We start from the raw sequence: 22,552 nt of genomic DNA on the forward strand, positions 1-22,552 counted from the left end.
CCGATTTTACTCGGAGGTTTTTTTGAATTTTAACGGTATATTCTAGTACATTCAGAGAAAATCTGCAGATTCTCGGCAGAATTTCTCCCTAGAAAATCTGCATAACCTCCATTACTTCACAAAAATATTGTTGATTTATGAAGAAACTGTAGAAGTTATAAAGAAAATTGTATGCTCTGCTTAACAAGCATTACCGAGTACACATTTTAGATAAGTAAAAAAACTGCGAGCAAAAATACTAATTTCTTAAAAATCGCCAATCGAATGATACAAAAACACGAAATTTTGGTCGACACTCTGTTTAAAGTTTTCACTTCACTTTTCTCTACTTGTAACACGGCGTCGCAGAATTCTTTATTTTATATAAACACCGTGATATCACTAAGAATAACTCTATAGAATTTTGCAAACTTCAGTGAAAAATTTTTCCATCTCTTCTGACACATCTTGTCTGGAAAGTCTGGAATGTAGAAAAAATCTACAGAATATCTACAGAAATTCGTCAGAGATTCGTCAGAAAATCTGCCGAAATATTCTGACGAATTTTGTCCCAAGCCCAAATAAAATTCGTAAGAATATCTACAGAATTTATCTGCAGATATTCTGTAGAGGTGTAGATTTTCTCTACAGAAATCTTAAAGATATCTGCAGATATTATTTGACGGGTAACGAGTCAGAAAACCATATTTGATTTTGTATCAACTTGATTAATTCCCAGTTATTGAAAGAAATTCTCGACAAGGTAAACAATCACTAAAATACATGGGATTCTTAAGAAACTTAATGTTAAGTGAAATTGTTTTGCAGTATTTCATATTTTTGATGAAAATATTTGATGTTATTCAATGAAAGTCCATTTCTTAATTAACTAAATTTTATTGTGATATCATCCTTAATAAAATTTTCTAACAAATTAAATGAAAATCGGATGTGGATAAAAGAGCTTACTTTTTTCGACTGTGTAAGTACTTTTGGCCATTCATTTTCCCATACATTTTACACGTGACGCACCTCGCGGATTTCAGTAAAACCGATCGTGACTTTTAACTGATTTTTACATCAAATATAAAATGTGCAAAAAGTCGTTTAAAATACTCTAATAATCACATAAAATTGGTGTTAAATAAGAATAGAACTTGTGCTGTATATTTGTGAAAGTTTTCGAGAGCTATTTCTTCTGTTATTTTATTAAAATTCTATTGAAAAAAAGTGACCAAAAGTGCTTACAAAGTGGCCAAAAGTACTGAAACATGCATAGTTGCATAAAATGCATTTTTCATTAAAATATCCAAAAAAAATTGGGAATTCTCTTGGATTATTAGGAAGAAACGGCTTTAAGGTATCTTTGTACAAAATTTCATTTTATTTAAATAAAGATTATAAAAATTACAAGCACATGAAACCTTAAAGTGGCCAAAAGTACTTACTCCACCCTATCTTGTGATATTTGTTTAATAATAAATGAAGTATAATAGCATAGAATTCTTTAATTATGTCTTTTTAATCTCCCAGTAGCGAAAAGATGTCTTACATAAGCCTTACATGATAGTGCATGTAAGCCTTACAAATCACTATCGCTTATGGAGGTTTAACATGGTATAACCACACTTTTGTCACTTACGTAAGCCTTACTTGTAAAGCATAAGAAAGCTATTGGATGCATTTTTATGGTTTTTAAGGATACCTTACATAAATACACAAGTAAAGCATTTGTAAGCAAATTCTGTAAAACTATATTAATAAATACTTGTAAGCCATAAGAATTGCATTCATGTAAAGCATTTCAGAAGGCAAAAACTATTCAAGGTAAGCCCTAAAAAGGACCAACTTGTAAGTCATACGTCAAACTATCTTTTATGGACGTTTAACATTGTATAACTACTTTTTTGTCACCTAAGTAAGCCTTAAATATAAGGCCGACGAACGCTTTTCATGAAAAGCATTCGTAGAAAAAGTTGAAGTAACTCTCATTAGAGAACTCACTTCAGAATATGATCACAAGTATCATATTCATAATCATTCATCTTAATAGTAGGTCTTAGTTAAAAACAAAACCCCACTGATGAATAGAAATAAAATATTTCACCTGAACCTTTGTATCAGATCTCCGGTGTAGCTCGCATGAATTATATCTTTAAAGTGAAAATTTCCAGTAAGCCATTCGTAAGGCATACTTATGTCTTACATGATAACGTATCCTTCATAGAACTTACATGATGATTAATATGCATACAATATATAGTAAAAAGTAAAACTTTCATAATGATTTATTTGTAGAAGAAGAGAAAAACTTACATCATGTTGTATTTATGCCTTATATGACAGTATAAACTTTCATATACCTTATTTCTAAGTTTTATGAGAGCAAAACATGGTAAAGCTTTAGAATAGTTTACGTGTTGATTAAAAGAAAGCTTTACATCTTACGTTACTTAAGCCTTACATGATGGTGTACCCAGAATTCACCAAAATCAGGAAGAATAGGAAAAACTTCCCTGAAAACAACTCCCTCGCTGCCTCGCTGCCAAAATGTCAAAATTATCGGCCATTACAAGAGTCTCGCTATAGGCCATCGCTCTATAGTCCACAATTTATCGACCGTTGATTTCAAAACACTGATTTTAAGTTAGGTTATGTTTTTTGCGACATGCATAATTATTTTAATATTTTTGGCAAACTTTATTAAGTAGTTGTGATAATTGTGATCCACAATGAAGAGAGCAAGGACAAGTACCACAATTGCAAAGAAAGTGGAAGCCGTCGAGCAATTTCAATATTAAAAGGCGTTGATAATTTTAAAAAATTACATGGACTATAGTGCGACCCCAGTGTCAAATTTGAAACCAAATATGGACTATAGCGAGAGGGGTCTCGGTAGCTCAATGGGCAAAGTGTTGACTTTGTGACGCAGAGGCCCTCGGTTCGATCCTCGAAGCGCGTCCGGTGAATAATTGGAAAACAGTTTTTCACCGTCCTTGAAAGCTACAAACTGAACGCAAAAATATCAAGAAGGAAGTATGATAAAAGATAAGGGAGCAAAAAAGGATTTGTGATGGAGCAAAAAGAAAAATGATAATGAGAGATGAGAGGAACAAACATTATGGGGAAAAAAAAAAAGAAAAACAGATGGAACTCGTATGTAAATAAGAGTGAGCGAAATGGCTATATGGACCTGATTGAGTCTGACAGCCAAAAACATAAAAAGAAGAGAGAGAGACTATAGCGAGACTCTATACTGTATCTGCAAGGAAGCAGAAAATCAAAAATGCACGGTTTTTGACCAAAAATATCTAAGCTCAGGAGTTAATTGGGATCCAGCAAAAAATATTCTAGATTTGGACCTTCTTATAGTTTGTAATCATCCACAAGAATTGGATTTTCATCTATTCTAAATAGTCTAAAAAAATTAATTTTTCCATGGGTACCCAGAGTCCCAAAGGAGACGAAAAAGTTAATGACATTTTGCCCCATATATGCGCGATTGAGAGAGAGCTTATTGTACTAGTTTTTGCATAAGGTGGAATAACCGGCTATCGCCATGTTTAGGAAAAAATTAAATTCATTTAATCATAACTTTTGAATCCTTGTTACAAGATAAGTCAAATTTGACACAAAGTTACTTAGATGTATTGGCTCTAGATACGTGAAAGCAATAATCCTAGAACATAACGCTGGACTACTTAAAAAACTGATTTTTATTAATAATGCAAAAATAACCATTTCGTCGCCACTTTTTACCACTTTTCGCCAGTTTTGTAAAATTTGTAACCACTTCTCGCGACCCACTTTAAAAGAACCACACTCGGTTATTTTAGGCAATGCTATGAAAAGAATACATTCACCATTTCTCTTTCCTTGTGATCACTTTATTATTACTCTCTTTAAATGATTTTTCTTCGCTTTTATTTGAGAATTCAAATTATGGGGCTTTTGCAGAAAGTAAACAATGCAGATTTGACAACTGAGAATGTACGAAGTGAAGTTAGCGTCGCCTATTAAAAAGATATGGCGACAGGTGGTAAAATCAATTCCAGAATATTACCACTTCTCGCCATGCCTCATTTTTATACAAAAATAATATAAAATGAAATATTAATTGACTAAATACAAATTTTATGTATTCCACAAATGCAATTAAATATTCAATAGACAAATTATTTACCCAAATAGGTATTTTTGGCCTGATGAAAATTTGACGACACTTAGTACATTTGGTAAGAGATGTTGGATTCGATGCACTTGCTTAAAATATTGCTCTAAAAAGTGATCAAAATCGTGAATCCAAAACGAATAATTATTATTTTTCGATCCTATGCGTAGAAGCAGAAACAATACAAAAAAATTGCCACTCGTTTATTTCATAAATTGCGAAAAATAGCGATTTCAATGTAAGTGGCGAGAAGTGGGGCATTGGCGAGAACTGGTGATTCGGGTGATTCCACCCTATAGCCGGCTAGGTGCGTCGCTTTGAAATGACAAACTTGACGCATTATTTTTGGAAGTTATCCGCTGAATTCTAACCAAACTTTTCAACATAACCTTCTAGCAGAGATTACAAAATTCCTTCCCGTTGCCCAGCCCCAGCTAATCAAAACATAACCAATTTGTGGAATTTCCCGCGGAAACCAATAGGACAGATTTTTTCTTTTGAATCAAAGGTCTGGAAAATAAAAAAAAAACTCAAAATTTTTCTTGCAAGTTTTCTGTCTATTTTTATCAACATCAAAGCAAGCCTAGCCTGGCCAGATACAATTCCCAGAAAACTGTAGCCATTTCATTTAATTCCCTTTGGTTGAGAGAGAAAATTTAATTCTGTGCAAATTCTTCTACGTGACCTAATTTTTTTGTCTAATTGTCTTTTATCCAGAAGATCCTTCTCAATCGAGATCAATTCGACTCTCCTGAGCCATTAGGAGTCCTGTGTGGAGTTTATTTTCGCGCATTTTTGCGAAAGACGACAGGAGATCCGCCATGGAGATGGCCGGAGGAGATCTAGAGGCTGAAGTTGAAGCTCTTAGAACTCCTCCAGCACTGTCAAAGTCATCCATGAGCTCTCGAATCCGATAGACGGATGCATGCCGACAGAGTTCACGCAGATCGCTGCCAGAGAAGCCTGTGGTAAGCTTAGCTAGCCGTGGAAAGTCCACATCTTCAGCAACAGCTTCCGTGGACAGAATTAACCGCAAAATTCGGCCACGTTGCTCCTCCGAGGGCAATCCAATGTGAAACTGGGCAGGCATCCGCCGCAGAATGGCTTTATCGAGATCTTGGGGGCGATTTGTGGCCCCCATTACGATGACTATTAATCCACTTTCGGTACTAAGCCCATCCCAGAGAGCCATAAATTGTGTCTTCATCATTGCCGTGGCCTCGTGGTCATTGACATTGCGGCAGCGCAGAAAGGATTCAATCTCATCAATAAAGATTATGCATGGCTGAAGTTTTTCAGCCAGCGTGAACACAGCCGATGCCAGCTTCTGGGATTCTCCGTACCATTTGTCCGTCAGCATGGCCACATCGAGATTGATGAAGCGCATTCCAGCCTCTTTGGCCGTAGCCTTGGCTATCAGGGTCTTCCCGCAGCCAGGTGGTCCATGCAGAAGCACTCCCTTGGGAGCCTGATACAGCTGGGATTTCTGAAACATACTCCTGTAGTGAATGGGCAGAACAACACTCTCCCTCAACTCCCGGATGACCGTATCCAGTCCAGCAATATCCTTCCATGTCACCGTAATATCTTCCGGAATGATTAAATGACTTGCAATGACCAGTTCGTACTCGGAGAAGGAACTCGTATCCACAGATACTCCTTCAATGTTCTTCAACCTGTGCAGAGAAGTGCATTGAAGCAGAGAGGGACTATAAATAGATTTTGGGGTGAAAATACCTCTTCAGTTGATGTTCTGCCCGATTTTTGGCCTTCTTTTTGCTCTGTTTCGTGGGATCCAGGGCATTCATCAAGTACTTGAGGGAGAAGAAGGTAACAAATGAGGCAATTCCCACTCGAAGCAGCAGCTGAATCACTTCATTCCGCGTCAAGTCATTTCCTGACATCATATTTCTACCTAATTGCACAATTTTTCACCTATTTTCCTGCTGAATTTTCACGGAAAAGCAGGAAACGCGTTTTTCCTTGTTCGCACTGACAGTTACCCATTAAACAATCTACCTACACATATTCCACTGGAATTGTCCTCATGTCTGGCGGACATTTCTTCAAATTTTCCTTTCTTTCCACATGTCGCTGCTTTCATTAACAAATGTCGTATTTTGAATTTTATTTTCTTTTTATTTTTTTTCGCGTATTTATAGTTATATATATATATTTTTTTAAATAATTGATTATAATTTTAGTAAAATTTATAAACGAAATAAAAATTCAACCTCGGGTCAGGGGGTCGGAAGGGGCTTAGTTTTTCTTATCAAAAGCTCTCAGGCCCAGCTATAACCTATAACATACTAAAATTTGAGATCGATCGATGCCTGAGCTACTCAAAAATCAAAATCTGGTGGTACAGTAGACTCACTCAAATTCGGGCATTTGGGACCAAAATGCCACCCGAATTAGAGAGAAATTCGGGTGTCAAACTATTTGAAATGCAACGTTTTTTTTTTGTTTTTCTGTATATTCATATTAAGTTTACATACTCATTGTTGGTAATTGAATTAATTTTGAAAAGAAAAGGCTGTCAGTTAGGATTTTAAATAATTTTGAATTTCATTGGAAAGGTCTATTAGAATTGGGAAGGGTTATTTGGAATAGAAATAGGCATTCGCCATTTTGAGTCAAATATTGCATTAGACAAGAAGAAATTTTGTAAGTAAAGTAAAAGGAAATATTTTTAATATCTAGCTAATCATATTGCAATTTATTAGGATTCAAAGGAAAAGGATTAGGTCAAGGACATAGGAATTTGTGTAGGAGAAGCAGATAGGCTTTGAAATGTAAGTTTTCTTTAATTTGGGTTATTCTTGGATAGGACTGACGCCTTGTTAATTTTTTTATAGCCAAAACTTATTCCGCTGTAGAAATTCTGTTGTTGGGAAAATAAAATTGCTTAGAAAAAATTACAACACTCATATTTATTGTAAATTTCATGAAAACCCCTTAAGGGAAACTGGGGCACCACTAAACACGGGGTAGCACCAAACACTAATTTTTATTTCTTAACTAATTGGACTATCTCAACTCAACCATTTCTTCAATAGACAGGCATCCCTATAGTGCCTATAAATTTCTATAAGTCTTGTCCTTAGATGTCGAATATCTGATTAAATAATCGATGTGTTTGGTGCTACCCCGTGTTTGGTGGTTTCCCCTAATAATGCAAAATCACATCAAAAATAAGCCAAACCATGGCAGATTTGAGCGTATTTGCCTCATTTGATAATCATAATGCTCAACGCACAATAACTTTTGTTTAGTAAACATGTTTTTGACATTTCAATGAGAGTAAGTGAGATCTAGATCTATAGTCATCTCGCTCATTGTCATGGGAAATTTTGAAAACATGTTTACCAACAAAAGTTATTGTTCGCTGGTCATAATCAAACTTAAAAAGTGTCAACAAACTTTTTTCAAATTTAACTGCTTCATGAATTAAAAATTATCCCGATTTTAAAAGAGCCGAATTAACGAGAGTCTATTATGGAGGAAGGGGGTAGGTAAGACATCACCAACAACCAAACAACCAACAACCAATCAACATACACACGGCTCTTCGTTATCCGGCTGACTGGGGGACAAAATGACATTTAGGTTTTTTGAATGATCAACGGTTTTTCTATTTTGTGCTGTGTGAATTTATTTTCTATCTGACAAAGAATAAGAGAATTTTCTTCATGGTGTGCTTATGTTTCATTTTTTATCACAATTATGTATTAAAAACTTTGATACAATGATAATAATACTTTAATTCACACTGGAGAAACTTCATGTTTAGTAAAAATAATTTTGAATACATCAACCGCCAGTGTTTGGCAGCTGTCACCCGGATAACGAAGAGCCGTGTGTAAACCTTTGCCAAAGACCGCTTGTTGAGATCTCTATCCTGTTCTCTCTCCAGAAGTGGTCATACCGATGGACTACGAAAATCGATTTTCAGCGTATATGATATTATCGTGATCTATGAGTGTCAAACCTGTAAATCCAAAATTTGGGGTCGATCTGATGAGGTCGGATTTCACCTAGGACCACAAAAGCTAAGATTGTAAAGAATTTCAACTAATTGACGCACCGGTAGTCGAGCAGAGGTGTGCAAAAACGGCAAAAACCGTTGAAACCGAATTAACGTCAAAATAAGTTTGTTATATAGTACCGTTTTGACCACTGACGTACATGTTTCATTTGACGTTTATTCGGTTTCAATGGTTCTTGCATGCCTCTGGAGTCGAGAAACCCGGCCGAGTGAGGACACTTTACCTTATAATCATTTTTTTTCTCGTTCGATTTAACAAGATTCTACTGCTTTTCTAGATTTTTGAACATCTTGAACTGCCGGACTTGCTAAAAATTCTCTTAAATATTGTAGATGTGAAAGAACATGATGCAAAAAAAGTGAATAAGTGCTCCAGCGCGTGTGGCGTCAAATACAAAAAGACTATTTTTGACTATTTTAATTCAAAAAGACTATTTTTACGAAAATTGCTCCCAATTTTCGTCAAAAATTACGTTCTCAACAAAATTCGCTACAGTAAAAGTCTTAATTCTTTCTAATAAATCTATTAAAGTACAGATCATATCAATTGGGTATCATTTCATTTATATTTTGGAAAGAATCTAGGGATAGATGCGAATAATTTTATTCCATAGTTAAGTCAAAAATTAATATATCTTAAATCGGAGAACTAAGTTTTGGCTTACTTAATCCACTTTTTAAATTTACTATATTTCATGTTCAAACTTTGGAAAACGGTAGATTATTCACGAGTTATCTTTATGATTTTTTCTACATTTAATTATAAAAATTTATAATCTTCATTTTAATTATCTACTTACCGAATTTTATTTTCTAACCATTCTCGAAATATTTCAATCAGCCGCAACATGTAGTCAATTAAATCAGCATTTATCGTAACTTCCTTTAGACAACCTTTCAGGAGATGATATTTTCAGTTCAGCTTTATTAATCTTGAAAATGATGATAAGCGCCTTTGGTATGGAGGAAATCTTTATATTGGGTTTTTTGGACTAGGCAATAAAATTAATGGCAATGTGTATCGGGAAATTATCCTGGATGGAGCTCTGAATTCGAGGTACGCAAAATTTTCGATAAAAGATATTAGAAGTTCTAATCAGACTACGTATGATCACAAAAATCGAGCGACAGACGCCTAATAATATTGGCTAAAAAACGACATTTTGTTGTTCATTTCGAGGAAACATTGACTTTTTGTTGGATATTTTGTTGGCTAAGTTTAGGACTAAAAAGTAGCAAAGCATCGATGAGTTAAAGATTGCCCTTCGTCGTGAATGGGCTCGTATTTCACAGCTTACGTTCGGGCAGCTTATGATGCGTTCATCAGCAGACTCAGTAGACTTTGAATGAAGGACTTGTGATATTTTCTTTTTCATACCAATAAATTCACATTGAATTAAAATACAGTGGGACCTCGATAGAGTCAACTAATTATTTCCAGGCCTGTTCAGACTCTATTGGATTTGTTGACAATATTGGAGTCCAAAAAAAATCAATTAAAATGTGAAATTTTGATAGAAAGGGGTATTATTTTATATTTGTTCTAGATCACTGATAAATTCAAAACGATAGTCGAATATTATTTAAATTAACCCATAAAATCTACACCATCTGATCCAAAAAAGTCATATGTTTAGGCAAAAGTTGGAGATTAAGGAATGATTTAACGGAATGTTTTTTATGTTAATAAATATCCTAAGTATAAATTACTTTCCATGTGGTAATATTTAGATCCACCTACGATGTTAAGATAAGGAAATGGTGTCTTAAGGATTTCTATTTTCACTTTTTTTTGAAGAGCTCCGGTAGATATTTAATTATTGCAAATTCTGATGCAATTAACGTTATTAACTAGAATCTCTTTCAAACTTCTACTAGTGTATAAAAGAAGAGATTGATAGTTGTTCTTTTCGTTATAACATAACTATAGCTCTAAACTTCACAAAAGAGCGATAAAAACATTTTTTTTATTTTCTTCATGCTCTGGAATATAGGCGCTAAATGGTTAGAGATATCGACTTGAGGTCTTCAGATGACCCCCTAATAAGTCAACCTGAGGATTATTAATACGACCCTCATTTCCCCTACCCCCCTCCCCTTCACCATCCAAAATCGTTTTTTTGTGAATGGAGGAAAATACGGGAATGCGGTTTTCTTCGAAAGATGAAGGGGAAGGATTGGGTGGAAATGAGGGTTGTATTTATAATCTACAAGTTGACTTATGGGGGGTTGTCCGAAGACTCCAAGTCAATATCTTTAACCATTCAGCACTTAAATGTACAAAAAAGGATGTTTTAACCGTTTTTTGCTTATCAATTTTAATTTACTGTTGCTTATTTGTTTTTGATCCAAATTTTCTGAGATACTAATCCTTTTAATTGACTAATTAGTTTAAAAAAAACTAATTCGTGTATTGTGGATTTCGGTAATGATTAAAACAGAAAGTACAATCACAACGAGAGCATATGGATTGAAAGTATGACTTAAACATTTATTTGAGCACAGATTACCAAATGATTTTTCCAAAAATCACTTGGTCGCATGGTCGATTTCGCACTTTTTGAATATACCACGTTTAATTTGATGCATTTTTGCGTAGTTGAGCAAAGCTCCAGATTTATATGAATTTGATGACTCGAGTACTTCCCTTGTGAGAAATGTCCACGCTATTTGTCCGTCTGTCCATCCGGCTGTCGCCAGCTCTAGGGGCCAAACGGTTAGAGATAGCGACTTAGGACCTTCGGGGGACCCTCCATAAGTCGACCTAAGGATCGTTAACATGCCCCTCATTCCCCCCTCACATTCTCCTCTTCCCCTCCAAAACCATGTTTTTTGGGATTGCTCAAAAACGCGTTGTGCGATTTTTTTTTCATTTTTGGATATGTTTTAGAGATTACCCAGGCGGACATTTCGTTCTTAGACGAAAATACCGTTGAATCATTCCTAATAACGGTTTTCAAGGTCTTAGGTTAAAAAGACACTAGAGTGCGCATTTTTCAAGCGAATGGGGTCATGTTTGGGCTCATTGGAAAGGTCTTGGAATTTTCTATAAAACTGAACTGGTTCCAATTGGTATCGATAACTAATTTTTATCCGAAAATCAATTCTATTAATCTGAAAACAATTTTGGAGGATCTTTCGAATGATTTATGAATCGGTTCAAATCGGTTGAGAACCGGTAAATGATAAATGATGCGAAAGTACTTTTGAGGTAATAACATCTAAGTCACGAGTTCGTGCATTTCGCAAATCCTGGGACGCTTTGCCACCCCGTTTATATCTTATATGTAATCGAAAAAATAAAATACGACAAATGCTGATTAAAGTGACAATGTACTTATATCGCCTGAAAATTTCATGAATGAACCCCTTTTCGTAGCACGGCCAGCATCTTTTTCTCTGTGTCTCGGTTAAATACGTTAAGTTAGCCAAGAGTTTCTTTTGGGATTTAATTTTATCGGGAAGCATTATCAATAATGATACTTTTTTTTACAGTGTAGGGTAAGTGTGCGAAATTCCGGCCATAGCTTGCAATTCCGTCCACCTTTTTTGTTCCTCTAATTGTCTAATTACCATGAATTTCAAGTTTTTACTTACTCTCTAAAGCTTATACAATGCAAAAGAATAACAAAAAATGTAGCTTCGACAAGCGAGATGACGCGAAAAAAACATTAGAAGAATTCCCAAAGGGCAAGGAACTATGAGAATGAAGGTGGACGAAATAGGGCACCAAAGCTATGTCTACATTTTTATTCATTTTAAAATGCATTAAAAATTATTTTAGAGTAAATAAAGACGATAAATTGTCTACAAAGTTCCAAGCAACACGCTTTAAGAAAAAGGAATTAAAAAAATCAATTTGTATTAAAAATATTACATTTCGAACTTAAGACTTTGCCACTTGCATGCAACTATGCCAAAATTTGGCACACTTATGCCATAGACACACTTACGACTTAAGCCGAGAAACGAATTAGTAGAAAATGATGGAAATGTAGTTTAACCATTATTTCTAATATAATTACGCTAAGCCGCCTCTCGGCTAATCCTCATGTCTGTCAAGGCCCTTACCCTACCTCTATTATTAATATATACTTAATATAATTAAATTAAATAAATAAAATAAAATAAAATAAAATAAAATAAATAAAAAAAATAAAAAAAAAATTAAAATAATTAAATAAAATAATATATAATATTATAATATATACCATTATTAAGAGCCACTAGGAAAATTTAATAAAAATTTATTGAACAAAAAAATAATGCATATACATAAAACAAACTTTCCAAAACCTTACCTTATGAAAAATTGGATTGGCACCAGAGGAATCCCTCATCGAACATTGTCTGCCAGGGAGATTTCTTATGCACGAAATCGTGCGGAATGTATGGCCACTGCCAGAGGATGCTGCACCTCTCTGGATGAGGCATTAGAGCCAGATGACGTCCATCTTCAGATGATATCCCTGCAATTCCCTCGACACTCCCATTCGGATTCATCGGATACAATTCCGTGGGTTTGTGATCATCATCGACGTAGTGCAGTGCAATAGATTGACGGTTCTTTAGCCCTTCTAGGACAGCCTGCGTGCGGAATGAAAAGCGTCCTTCACCATGAGCAATCCAGCAGCCCAAGACTGATCCTTTCATGCGTTTGAAGAGGATGGAATTGGTATCTGCGGCAATTTTTACTGTTGACCATCGGCATTCGTAGCGTTCTGAGCGATTGTGTAGGAGTGCTACGTCGGGAATGTCAAAAGCACTACCCTTGGAACTTGTGGAATTACCCACCCAGCCAATGAGACTCATCAGTTGGCATCCATTGCAGACACCAAGGGAGAATGTATCCTTGCGTTGGCGGAAATGATCGAATTGAGGCCTCAAAACATCACTGAAGAGAATGGTAGCTGCCCAACCCTTAGCAGAGCCCAGAGTATCGGCGTAGCTGAAGCCTCCTGGGAAGATGACACCCCTATAAGCATCAAGGGTGACTTTCCTGGCCAGGAGATCAGTCATCGTGACATCGTGGACTTCAAATTTCGCTGTATAGAGCGATGCTATCATTTCTCTATCTCCATTTGTCCCTTCCTCACGGATCACTGCGACCCGGATTGGGCTAGAGGGCTCCTGGAGAAGAATTTCCTCATCGGGATTGTATGTGCAGGAGTACTTAAGAACTTTCCTACAGGATAGCCCTTGAAATTCTTCCTCAGCGCACTCAGCATTCATTTGAAGTTTCTCCAAGGCATAACTCGTAGCTTCCCATTGTTTCATTAGTTCCACAAGTTCCACATCTAGTAGGACCTTTCCTTGGCACTGAATCTTCACGGGAGACTTCATTCCACTGCCCATGGAGTAACCAATGTGATGTACAGGGACATTTTCAGTCTTGAAAGCTTGAATAATTTCTGTGAGATTCTGCGTTTCAACTTCGAGAATCCAGCCACATTCTTCGGCAAAAAGGATTGGAATGTGATTGGAATGACTGTGACTCTTGAAGATACTGGAAATGTCAACATTGAGTCCACATAGACCCCCAAAAGCCATCTCTAGGACACAGACAATCAAACCACCATCACTGATGTCATGTCCAGCAAGGAGTTTGCCTTTCTTCAGTAACTTCTGCGTTGTCTCAAAGGCCCTTTTGAGGACATCAGCCCGTTGAACATCTGGCGTATCCTTTCCTTGTTGATTCAATGACTGAGCCAGAGCTGAACCACCAAGTCGAAATTTATCCTCAACACTCACAAAAATCAATTCACCACGTCCTCCGCGAGATGGCATCTTTAGATCTGGAGTAATTTTCACCCGGATATCCGGACACTGGACATATGTGGAAATAACGAGGGTTCCTGGGGATTTTATGGTTTCCGAGCCGACTCTAGCAGCCATTGAAAGGGAATCTTTTCCACCATCAACCGCTATATTGAGTTCCTTCATGAAGCTACACATTGCCTGACATGCCTCATAGAGCTTTAGGCCTTCTCCTGGGAGTTTAGCTGCCCACATCCAATTGCCCGAACACTTGACATCAGCCAATGCGGAGATTCCGACAAAAACGAGATTTGACAGGGCTTCTGCAACGGACATTCTAGCTCCGGCTTCCGGGGAGATTAATCCCTTGATGGGCTGTGTTCCAATGGACGTGGCAATGCCCTCATGGCCAAAGTATGACACAGCTGTCGTGGCAAAATCCGCCAGAGGCGTATGAAGAGATCCCACACATTGCTGCTGAGCAATCAATCCCGTTACACATCTGTCAACTTTATTTGTGAGGAATCTCTTACTGCCCACCGCCAGGATACCCAGAACAGTCTTTAGCTGTTCCCGGAGATTGATTTCTGGCAAATTAATTGGAGATAATTCCCGTGGAACTCGATCGAGAGTGAATTCTTTGCGTGGCATTTCCCCAAGTACATCTTTAAGATGGAGATCAAAGGGTGTTTCTTTGGGCAGATTCTCACGGGCGAGGTACTTGTCAAAGTCAGCTTCTTCCTCCAACAGTGTCACATATCCATTTCCCGTAACCACGCCTACAAAATTTATTGGGCACCTCTCCCTGGCACATATCTCCTCGAGAACCGTACGATCCTCCTGGCGACAGAGAATGGCATTGTTTTCCTGATACTCAGCACCCCAGAGCTCAAGGGCCGTTATCGTTGGATCACCCAATTGGAATTCCTTGGAAAAAATCACAGCTCCAGCATATCCTGGCTCAACCAGCTCCTTCAGGGCATTACCATTCCCTCCAGCACCTTGATCATGAATCGCCAGGATGGGATTCCTATCGCCCAGTTCAACGCAAGCCCTAACAACTCGATTCAATTTATTCTCCATCTCAGCGTCCCCTCGTTGAACAGCATTAAAGTCCAATTCTGTTGCATCCCTGCCACCTTGAACCTCAACAGAACTTGCAGCACCTCCCCCAACACCAATCCTATACACTGGACCACCCAATTTGGCCAGAAGATTCCTCCTTTCAGGATCAAATTTTTTCGTATGGGATGCATCCATTGTACCCAATCCGCCGCTAAACATAATTGGCTTGACATATTCATTGCGTTCCCCATCACTTCCGCGAATCCCATAGGAAATGGCAAAGCCAGAAATCACCGGTTCCCCAAATTTATTCCCATAGTCCGAAGCCCCATTGCTGGCATCAATGATGATCTTTAGCGGACTAGAGAAAGATGGTGGGTACTTCCAAGATGGATCCTCAAAAGAAACCGGGCAATCTGGAATATTCAGAGCTCCTACGCAGTATCCGGCTGTTCCGGCAATTGTCAATCCTCCACGTCCAACTCCCTGAACATCCCGTATCCTACCACCCGTACCCGTCGTAGCACCACTAAATGGCGCCACAGCTGTTGGCATATTGTGCGTTTCTGCTGTAAAAATCAGATCTGTCTCCATATTCACCACTTCAACCCTTCCCGGACCACTAAATGTCATCGGTCGGAGGACTTTCTGCCTAAATCCTCTAATTGCACTACTATTGTCACTAAATTTAATTGTATTATTGGGATTTGTCGTGTCTTGTGTGTCAACAATCAATTTAATCAGACTCTTCTCCACAAATTCCCCATCAATCTTCATGCGTCCCTTGAAGAACCAATGCCGTGAATGTTCACTATTGCTCTGGGCACAATCAAATAATTCAACACTCGTTGGATTCCTCTTCAGTACCTTCCCAAATAAATTACCATAGTACTGCAAATCCCATTCATCAAATGCCAATCCAAGTTTACTATTAACCTCCCTCAGAGCTACAATTCCATCCTCCATCACAGGTACTCTGTACCAATTCTCCGGCTTCTTCAGCAACACCTGTTCATAGAAATTCTCCACAGGTAAATTCTTTTCAGTATACTGACACTGAGTCATTCGATCACCCAACAATTCCACCAATTCCTCCACCTTCTCCTCAATGTCCCCATTTCGAGCCTGAATCAAATACCTCAGGGACACCTCAATACGCTTCACAATCCCCTGGAATCCCACACTTTCGCAAATACTAACACTATTCGTAGAATCTGCCGTGGAGAAGTTAAAACGTGGCCCAATTTCAATGAGCACAGAATTGGGAGAACGTTTGAGGAGTGTAGTCACTCCAGTTAATGCATCTTCCTCCTGGGAATGCTTCAGGAGCCACCGGAGAATTTTCTCTTGTGTCTCAGACACTTTTACCCCTTTTGCCGTCTCCACGTGGTAGCATTTCTCAAGATGAACTTTAAAAATTGTTGGATCAACCTAAACACAATACAATTCTCTTTAAAAAAAAATGAAAATTCTAGAGTTCGGAAACAAGGGCATTGAACTAAAAGAGATTCAGAATTATCAGATTTAAATGTGCTTTGTGGGAAAAAAAATTGAAAAAAAATAATCAAGTGTTTTCAAGAGTTCACAGATATAGTAATTGACACAGAAAACGTTCATACTTATTAGAATTTAGCTTAAGACGGCCAGCTGTGAAAAAATATCTAAAGACAAAATAAAAGCTTTCTGAACAATAAAATCATTCATCGGTAAAGTACCGGTTCATTATCGATTTAAATTGATTCAAATCAGCCGAGACATGCATCAATCGGTTGAGAAATACAGTAGACTCTCTCAAATTCGGGCATATGGGACCGAAATGTCAGCCAAATTAGACAGAAATTCGGGCGACAAACTTTTTGAAATGCAACGATTTTTTATTCATTTGAATATAGATATTGAGTTTACGCACTCATATATAACGTAAATTTCATGAAAATCGCTCAATAATGAAAAATCACATCAAAACTTAGACAAACCATGCCAAATTTGAGCATATTTGATTCATTTGATAATCATAATCAAACTTGAAAAATGACAACAAACTTTTTTCAAATGTAACCGCTGCCCGAATTAAAAAGTAGCCCGATATTAACACTTCGAAGAACCCTAACTAAAAGTGTCACGGAAGGACCAAGTGGCAGCCGCTGCCACTTATCGGATTTTACATAATATTTTAATATTTTTACATATATTTTAACATTCGGAGCCTCAGTCAGTTCTTTTCTGGTGTCTGAATCAGAAATTTCACCTCCTTGGGTACTGTATCTAAAGATTTTTAACCATTCGATGTTTTCATTTTTATCAGAATCATGGCGTCAGGGAAAGTGGTCTGCCTTTGAATGCGGCAGCCTTTGAATATTTCAATTTTTCTCTTATTTTTCAAAGCAAAAATTCTACTTTATGAACAATAGTTAATACTATTAACTATTTTCTATTAACTTCGCTTAACAAAATGGATTTTTAGCTTTGGGAAGTAAGAGAAAAATTGAATAATTCCCAAAATTATTCATATTTCATACATATTTCCCAATTCAATATTTCCCATAATTCTTCTCAATAATTTGCAAAAACACTTTCAATTTGTTCTTTTAAGGCTTTTAGACACTAACAATCAAGAAAATTACATCTGCAGAACGTCAAACTGCCATATAAAATGCATATGGCAGCTACTGCCACTTGGTCCTTACGAGTGCAGTTTTTTGTTTTTGCAATATATTTACATTAATATTTAATTTTTATTAAAAATTTTATAACGAAAAAATAGCCAGATAAATTTTGCACGGATTCAATCGGGTCTCCAGGCGAAATAATATATTCTTCACTATAAAGAATAAAATTGAAAATTAAATTGGCAGCGGCTGCCACTAGGGTCCTTCCAAGTGTTAAAAGAGCCGAATTTGCGAGAGTCTATTGTACGTTTAGTAAAGGGCTGAATAATCTTAAACCTTGAACGCCTGTTTTATCTATAAAAGACTAAAGGCTATTGGCACACTATAGGAGGAAGTGGGGCACTTTGAATTGCGATACTTTTAAAAATTGTAGAGGCCCATAAAGCCTCTTAAAAAGTGAAGCTATTTTTCACTTTTCCTTCTAAAAATTGTGCAACTATTACACCGCGATTTAAACAAATTTGCTTGTAATTCTGATATTATTTCGGCAAACATTATGAAATACGTATCTTTAGATAACCTTTAACACACAATTTCGAAATATAAAGTAAATGTACCAGCGATCGTCAGTGTTCCTCGGATCGGATGGTTGTCCCGCATATCGGCACCCCAAAATAAAATGTACTTTTGAAAATTATTCACTGTATTTTAGTAATTTTCTTTAGCAAGATGCATCACGTTAGTTTATATTTAATCTACAGAACGTACAGAACCAATTTTCTCGTCGAGTTTTAAACAAAATTGCTATTATTTACCTAATTTATTAAATCACTGTATCAGAGTCTTAGCAAAAAATCCGCAATTCATCACTTTTTTAATATTTCACGCGAGAATTTGTATGCAAGAATGAGAGGAATTAGGTTTGATTAAAATGATTTACAAATCTATGTTAATTAAAAAATGAATATTCAGTGGCTCTAATTGTTTCGGCAAGGAATATTGAAAATAATTTTTTTGCGTACAAGTACGTTTTCTTTCATCTGTTCCTCGAATCGGCACATTTTTTTCGTGGAAAATTGCGCTCAGCGCGCTCATCTGTCATCTTCACAGCCATTATTAGATGTTTTTGTTGTGATAGAACAATTTACCAGTGAAAGTTTCATTAAAGGCATAAAACAATTTTAGAAGTTGTATCATGTGAATACACAGTGTAAGGATGACAAAGAAGCTTCAATAATCAAAAACGTCTGCCGATCCGTGGCTTACCCCCTTCTGATCCGTGGAACACCTGATTAAGTCCCTTTCGATCCGCGGAACACATTGTATCCTTCCAATTACACATATAATATTATAACTTTCCGTAATTAGAAAAAGTGTCAATACACAAAAATGGTTAAATGGATCATTAATATATCAATTGGCATGTAAAAAATACCAAATAGTGTTTTGGAACTCATATATACAACTAAATATGGAGCACGTCTCTTAACATTCCGATCCGTGGTACACTTCCCTTATATCATATGCGCAAAAAATAGATTTTCGAGGACGTCCACCCTGTTCCGCCCGTTTATCATTTCTCTATTAATCGATTCTGAAGAGAGAATGGAAAGACATACCGACAAGCGCTTTCCGTTAAAGGTTAAATGTTGATAGGTGGTTAAAAGTTAGTTATGTCTGATCTACACCTCATCCCTTGTACAAAAAAAGCAAGAAAACAAAATTTAAAACACGTCCAAATTTTGTTTTCTCAATAACTCAGCCTCTATGGCATCGATAGATCTCAAATTATAGTATGTTATAGCTGGGCTTAAGAGCTTTCGATTAAAAAAGATAAGTCCCTCCGACCTCCTTGACGCGAGCTAGAACGGATCAAAAATTGAATTTTGAAATGGCAATGTCTCCAGTTCTAATTGTCAGAATTTGAAAAAATATCTTGATTTTCAAAGCTTTCGTTAAATGCTACAACGGCTACAACTCTCTAAATTTATTAAACACGAATTAATCAAAGGTCCGATTTATCAGTAAATTGATTTTTGAAAACTACATGATAAGGTCCAGTTTGATTTTAATATTAGAGTGAAATCCCTATTTTAAAGGTGCCCCACTTCCTTCTACAATTGAATTTACTATTGAAATTATACTTGTGCTTTTTGTGGGACGCCTGGGATGCTTTGCCACCCCTTTTTCATTCAAATCAACCAGTCTATTTTTCGAATTAGCAAAGAAAATTGTGATTTCAATATTTTATTAGGATAATAATTACATATTTATGAATAACGAGTAGCTTATTCACGGCTGATCTTCTTAACTTACTTAAAACAATGTTAACTGCATGCTAAACTTTATTTGTAATATAATTTCGTTATTTTTGGTATTTAAAAATAGGTTCAATAATCTTTGGTTAAAATTCGTGAAATTGCACTTAAAGTGGCGTTAACATTGAATTTCTCCGACCTATGCAATGTAAATGAAATTTTGGAATTGGATGTACCGAATGTACAATATCTACTTGCACGAGGTAGATGTTTTCCCTGAAGAACTCCCAAATAAATTGAATAGGACTCTAATTGCCGTTCAAACAAACAACTTTCTATTCTTTGTCTTAAAATTTCTGATCAGTGAAGTAAAAATAATGCTAAAATTAATTTTCTAGATTTCTAGAATTTACTTGAAAATTCTCACAGTCAAGACACATTTTCCAAGAAATTTGCTCAATTTTAAATGGTGCCGCGAGACTTTATATTGTGAATGAGTCCGGAAAATGTGTGATAGTACTTTTTTAAACGTCTTATAAGTCACTTATCTGTTATGCAAGAGAATCCTCAAAGCCACAAGGGTTGTAGGCAAGAGGGCTCATGAAGAGACTCTAATACAGTGGTCATGAAAGTCTGAATGAAGTCCAACTGGGATTTTTTGACAATTCGAATTGCTTTGGAGGAATTCAGCAAATTACTCCCGATACTGAAGCTTCACTTGCGTACAAGTTTATCACTAATCACTGTACTTATTTTTTGGCCACAAATAATAATTAATTACGAGTAAATAAATTTAAGAAGAATAATTTAGTACAAAAGCCTATTTGTTTAACTGCAATAAAATTGAAATTAATGAGCAATTTTAAAATTTTAATTTGCTGAATTCAAATTTATAATTGAGCAACCACATTTATGCTATTTTAGCATGGTTAAATATGTTTTGGTGGGTCAAGTATTAATTTATTATACTTTAATATATTAAAGAATTGTCTTTAATAAAATCTATTACATTTTTCTTTATTCGAAATTTATAAAAAAAAACAAAAATGACAAATACACGACGTTTTTGTTAGCTTAAAATCCTTAAAATACTGCCCTACTTAATGTGAATGTTTTTTTGATAAATTACGAAGACTGAAACGAAGAAAATTTGTAAAAACGTACTGTAAAACGCATTGACAAATGGTATATTGAAAAAAGGAAAAAAATCGCAATTAGTTGTAGTTATCAGGTTCGTGTCTCAACTGATTTTTTTCTATTTTTGTGGTAAATGTTTAACAATTTTTTCAAAAATGCAATTTTATTGCTAGTTATGCAATAGCCTAAATTTAACAAGTTCTCATCGCTTTAAGAACAAAATTCCAGAAAAAATATAGAAACACTAACGACGATGGATCCCACAAGAATCTCTATAACCGTGAAGTTCAAAAGGATTAATTAAATAAAAATGGTAATTTTCCTTCAGTACTTTTCTCATATTTTTCGTTCATTTAGCTATTTTTAGAATGCCTTTGCTTATTTTCAGACACACTGATACACTGCCCTTAATTTCTGAACCTCAAATGGTGGGATTTTTAGGGTAATCCATGGTTATTGATTGGTGAAATTTACCTTCCGAAGTCGCTTTAGGAGAGCCTCTGTCTTGGCCTCATCCAAATTCTCCAGGAGGTAGTACCGTACAATTCCCATCACAAATGTTGATCAGCACAGCGGAAGAGCTCAGTTTCAACTGAAATGATTAGGATTTCAGAGCGATTGCGAGAGAGAAATCAGCACAAACAACATCACAGGGTCACAAAAGGTTATCAAAAAAGATGCATTTTCAATAATATTTTCTCCGAATTTGATGATTTTCTTGGGTGAAATCTCAAAGGGGGGTCTCTATGGAGCAATCAATTTTTTGGCAGAGGAATCTGTCCATTGAGGGGTTTATTGTAATTGTAATCAAGTGATAAGAGTTTGTGTGACGCAATCTTTCTTGATTGGAGAACAATTGGCTTTCTACTTGAAATAATTCAATGAACAGTTGTTTGAATGTTGAATCAAGTGCTTTAATATATTTTCTACGATCAACAATAATTTTTATAGTGATATTTACCGTGGAAATTGCAGTTTTTTCCTGAAGTATTAGCACTATTTTGCTGCAACAAGTGTTTTGTATTTACACACCACGTGGAAAAATGGCGACTGGAATGACAACTTTCCATGTTCCATTTTAGTCTTCTCCAGCTTTCCAGACGGGGTGCCCCCCCTCCCGCCGAACTCGTCTAATTTGAAAATAAAACGAGTATCCACAGAGGCGGCTTTAGGGCGGTTTTCACAATTTAATTTTAAATGGTATTGAGCGAATTGAGCATAAAACTTCGAGAACCTTCAAATTTATCATAGCCAAAACATATTTTTGCGAGAAATTTGCTAAATTTCTCGGTCATTACCCAAATGTCATAACGATTGATATAGGGTTAGTGACTAGAAGATGATGAGCATAGTTCTCATTTTTTCTTTTAAAGTTTTTCCTTAATCTTTTTTTTTATTTTAATAGGAGAGTCACAGAGCAGCTTAAACTAAGTATAATAATAATAACTAATACCCATCATCTGGTGTAGATGGATTCTCAATATTTAGTTTAGTTTTAGTTTATTTAATACAATTTTTCACAACCTTA

General features: G+C 36.0%; 2 protein-coding genes across 2 annotated transcripts; both read right to left on the reverse strand.

Annotated features, from left to right (window-relative positions):
• Window positions 1–4,686: 4,686 nt before the first annotated feature.
• Window positions 4,687–6,184, reverse strand: LOC129805571 (outer mitochondrial transmembrane helix translocase). Its single transcript, XM_055853571.1, has 2 exons — window positions 5,888–6,184; window positions 4,687–5,826 (listed from the first exon to the last, which is right to left on the reverse strand). The coding sequence occupies exons 1-2, from the start codon at window positions 6,055–6,057 to the stop codon at window positions 4,878–4,880; spliced, it is 1,119 nt and encodes a 372-aa protein (XP_055709546.1). The 5' UTR covers window positions 6,058–6,184; the 3' UTR covers window positions 4,687–4,877.
• A 6,245-nt stretch (window positions 6,185–12,429) lies between these two features.
• On the reverse strand, window positions 12,430–22,087 carry LOC129805572 (phosphoribosylformylglycinamidine synthase). Its single transcript, XM_055853572.1, has 3 exons — window positions 21,986–22,087; window positions 21,499–21,616; window positions 12,430–16,451 (listed from the first exon to the last, which is right to left on the reverse strand). Exons 2-3 carry the CDS (start codon window positions 21,574–21,576, stop codon window positions 12,501–12,503), a joined length of 4,029 nt encoding a protein of 1,342 aa, XP_055709547.1. The 5' UTR covers window positions 21,577–21,616; window positions 21,986–22,087; the 3' UTR covers window positions 12,430–12,500.
• Window positions 22,088–22,552: the final 465 nt, after the last annotated feature.

Source organism: Phlebotomus papatasi, chromosome 3 (genome assembly GCF_024763615.1).
Source record: "Phlebotomus papatasi isolate M1 chromosome 3, Ppap_2.1, whole genome shotgun sequence".
Lineage (NCBI taxonomy): Eukaryota > Metazoa > Arthropoda > Insecta > Diptera > Psychodidae > Phlebotomus > Phlebotomus papatasi.

What these genes read in the sequence shown, in the direction of transcription:
- LOC129805571 (XM_055853571.1), bottom strand. Translation starts at nt 6,057, where the DNA reads ATGATGTCAGGAAATGACTTGACGCGGAATGAAGTGATTCAGCTGCTG. An exon ending in GCAGAACATCAACTGAAGAG is followed by an intron (nt 5,827 to 5,887) that starts GTATTTTCACCC and finishes TTCTCTGCACAG; the next exon opens with GTTGAAGAACATTGAAGGAG.
- LOC129805572 (XM_055853572.1), bottom strand. Translation starts at nt 21,576, where the DNA reads ATGGGAATTGTACGGTACTACCTCCTGGAGAATTTGGATGAGGCCAAG. An exon ending in TCCTAAAGCGACTTCGGAAG is followed by an intron (nt 16,452 to 21,498) that starts GTAAATTTCACC and finishes TATTGTGTTTAG; the next exon opens with GTTGATCCAACAATTTTTAA.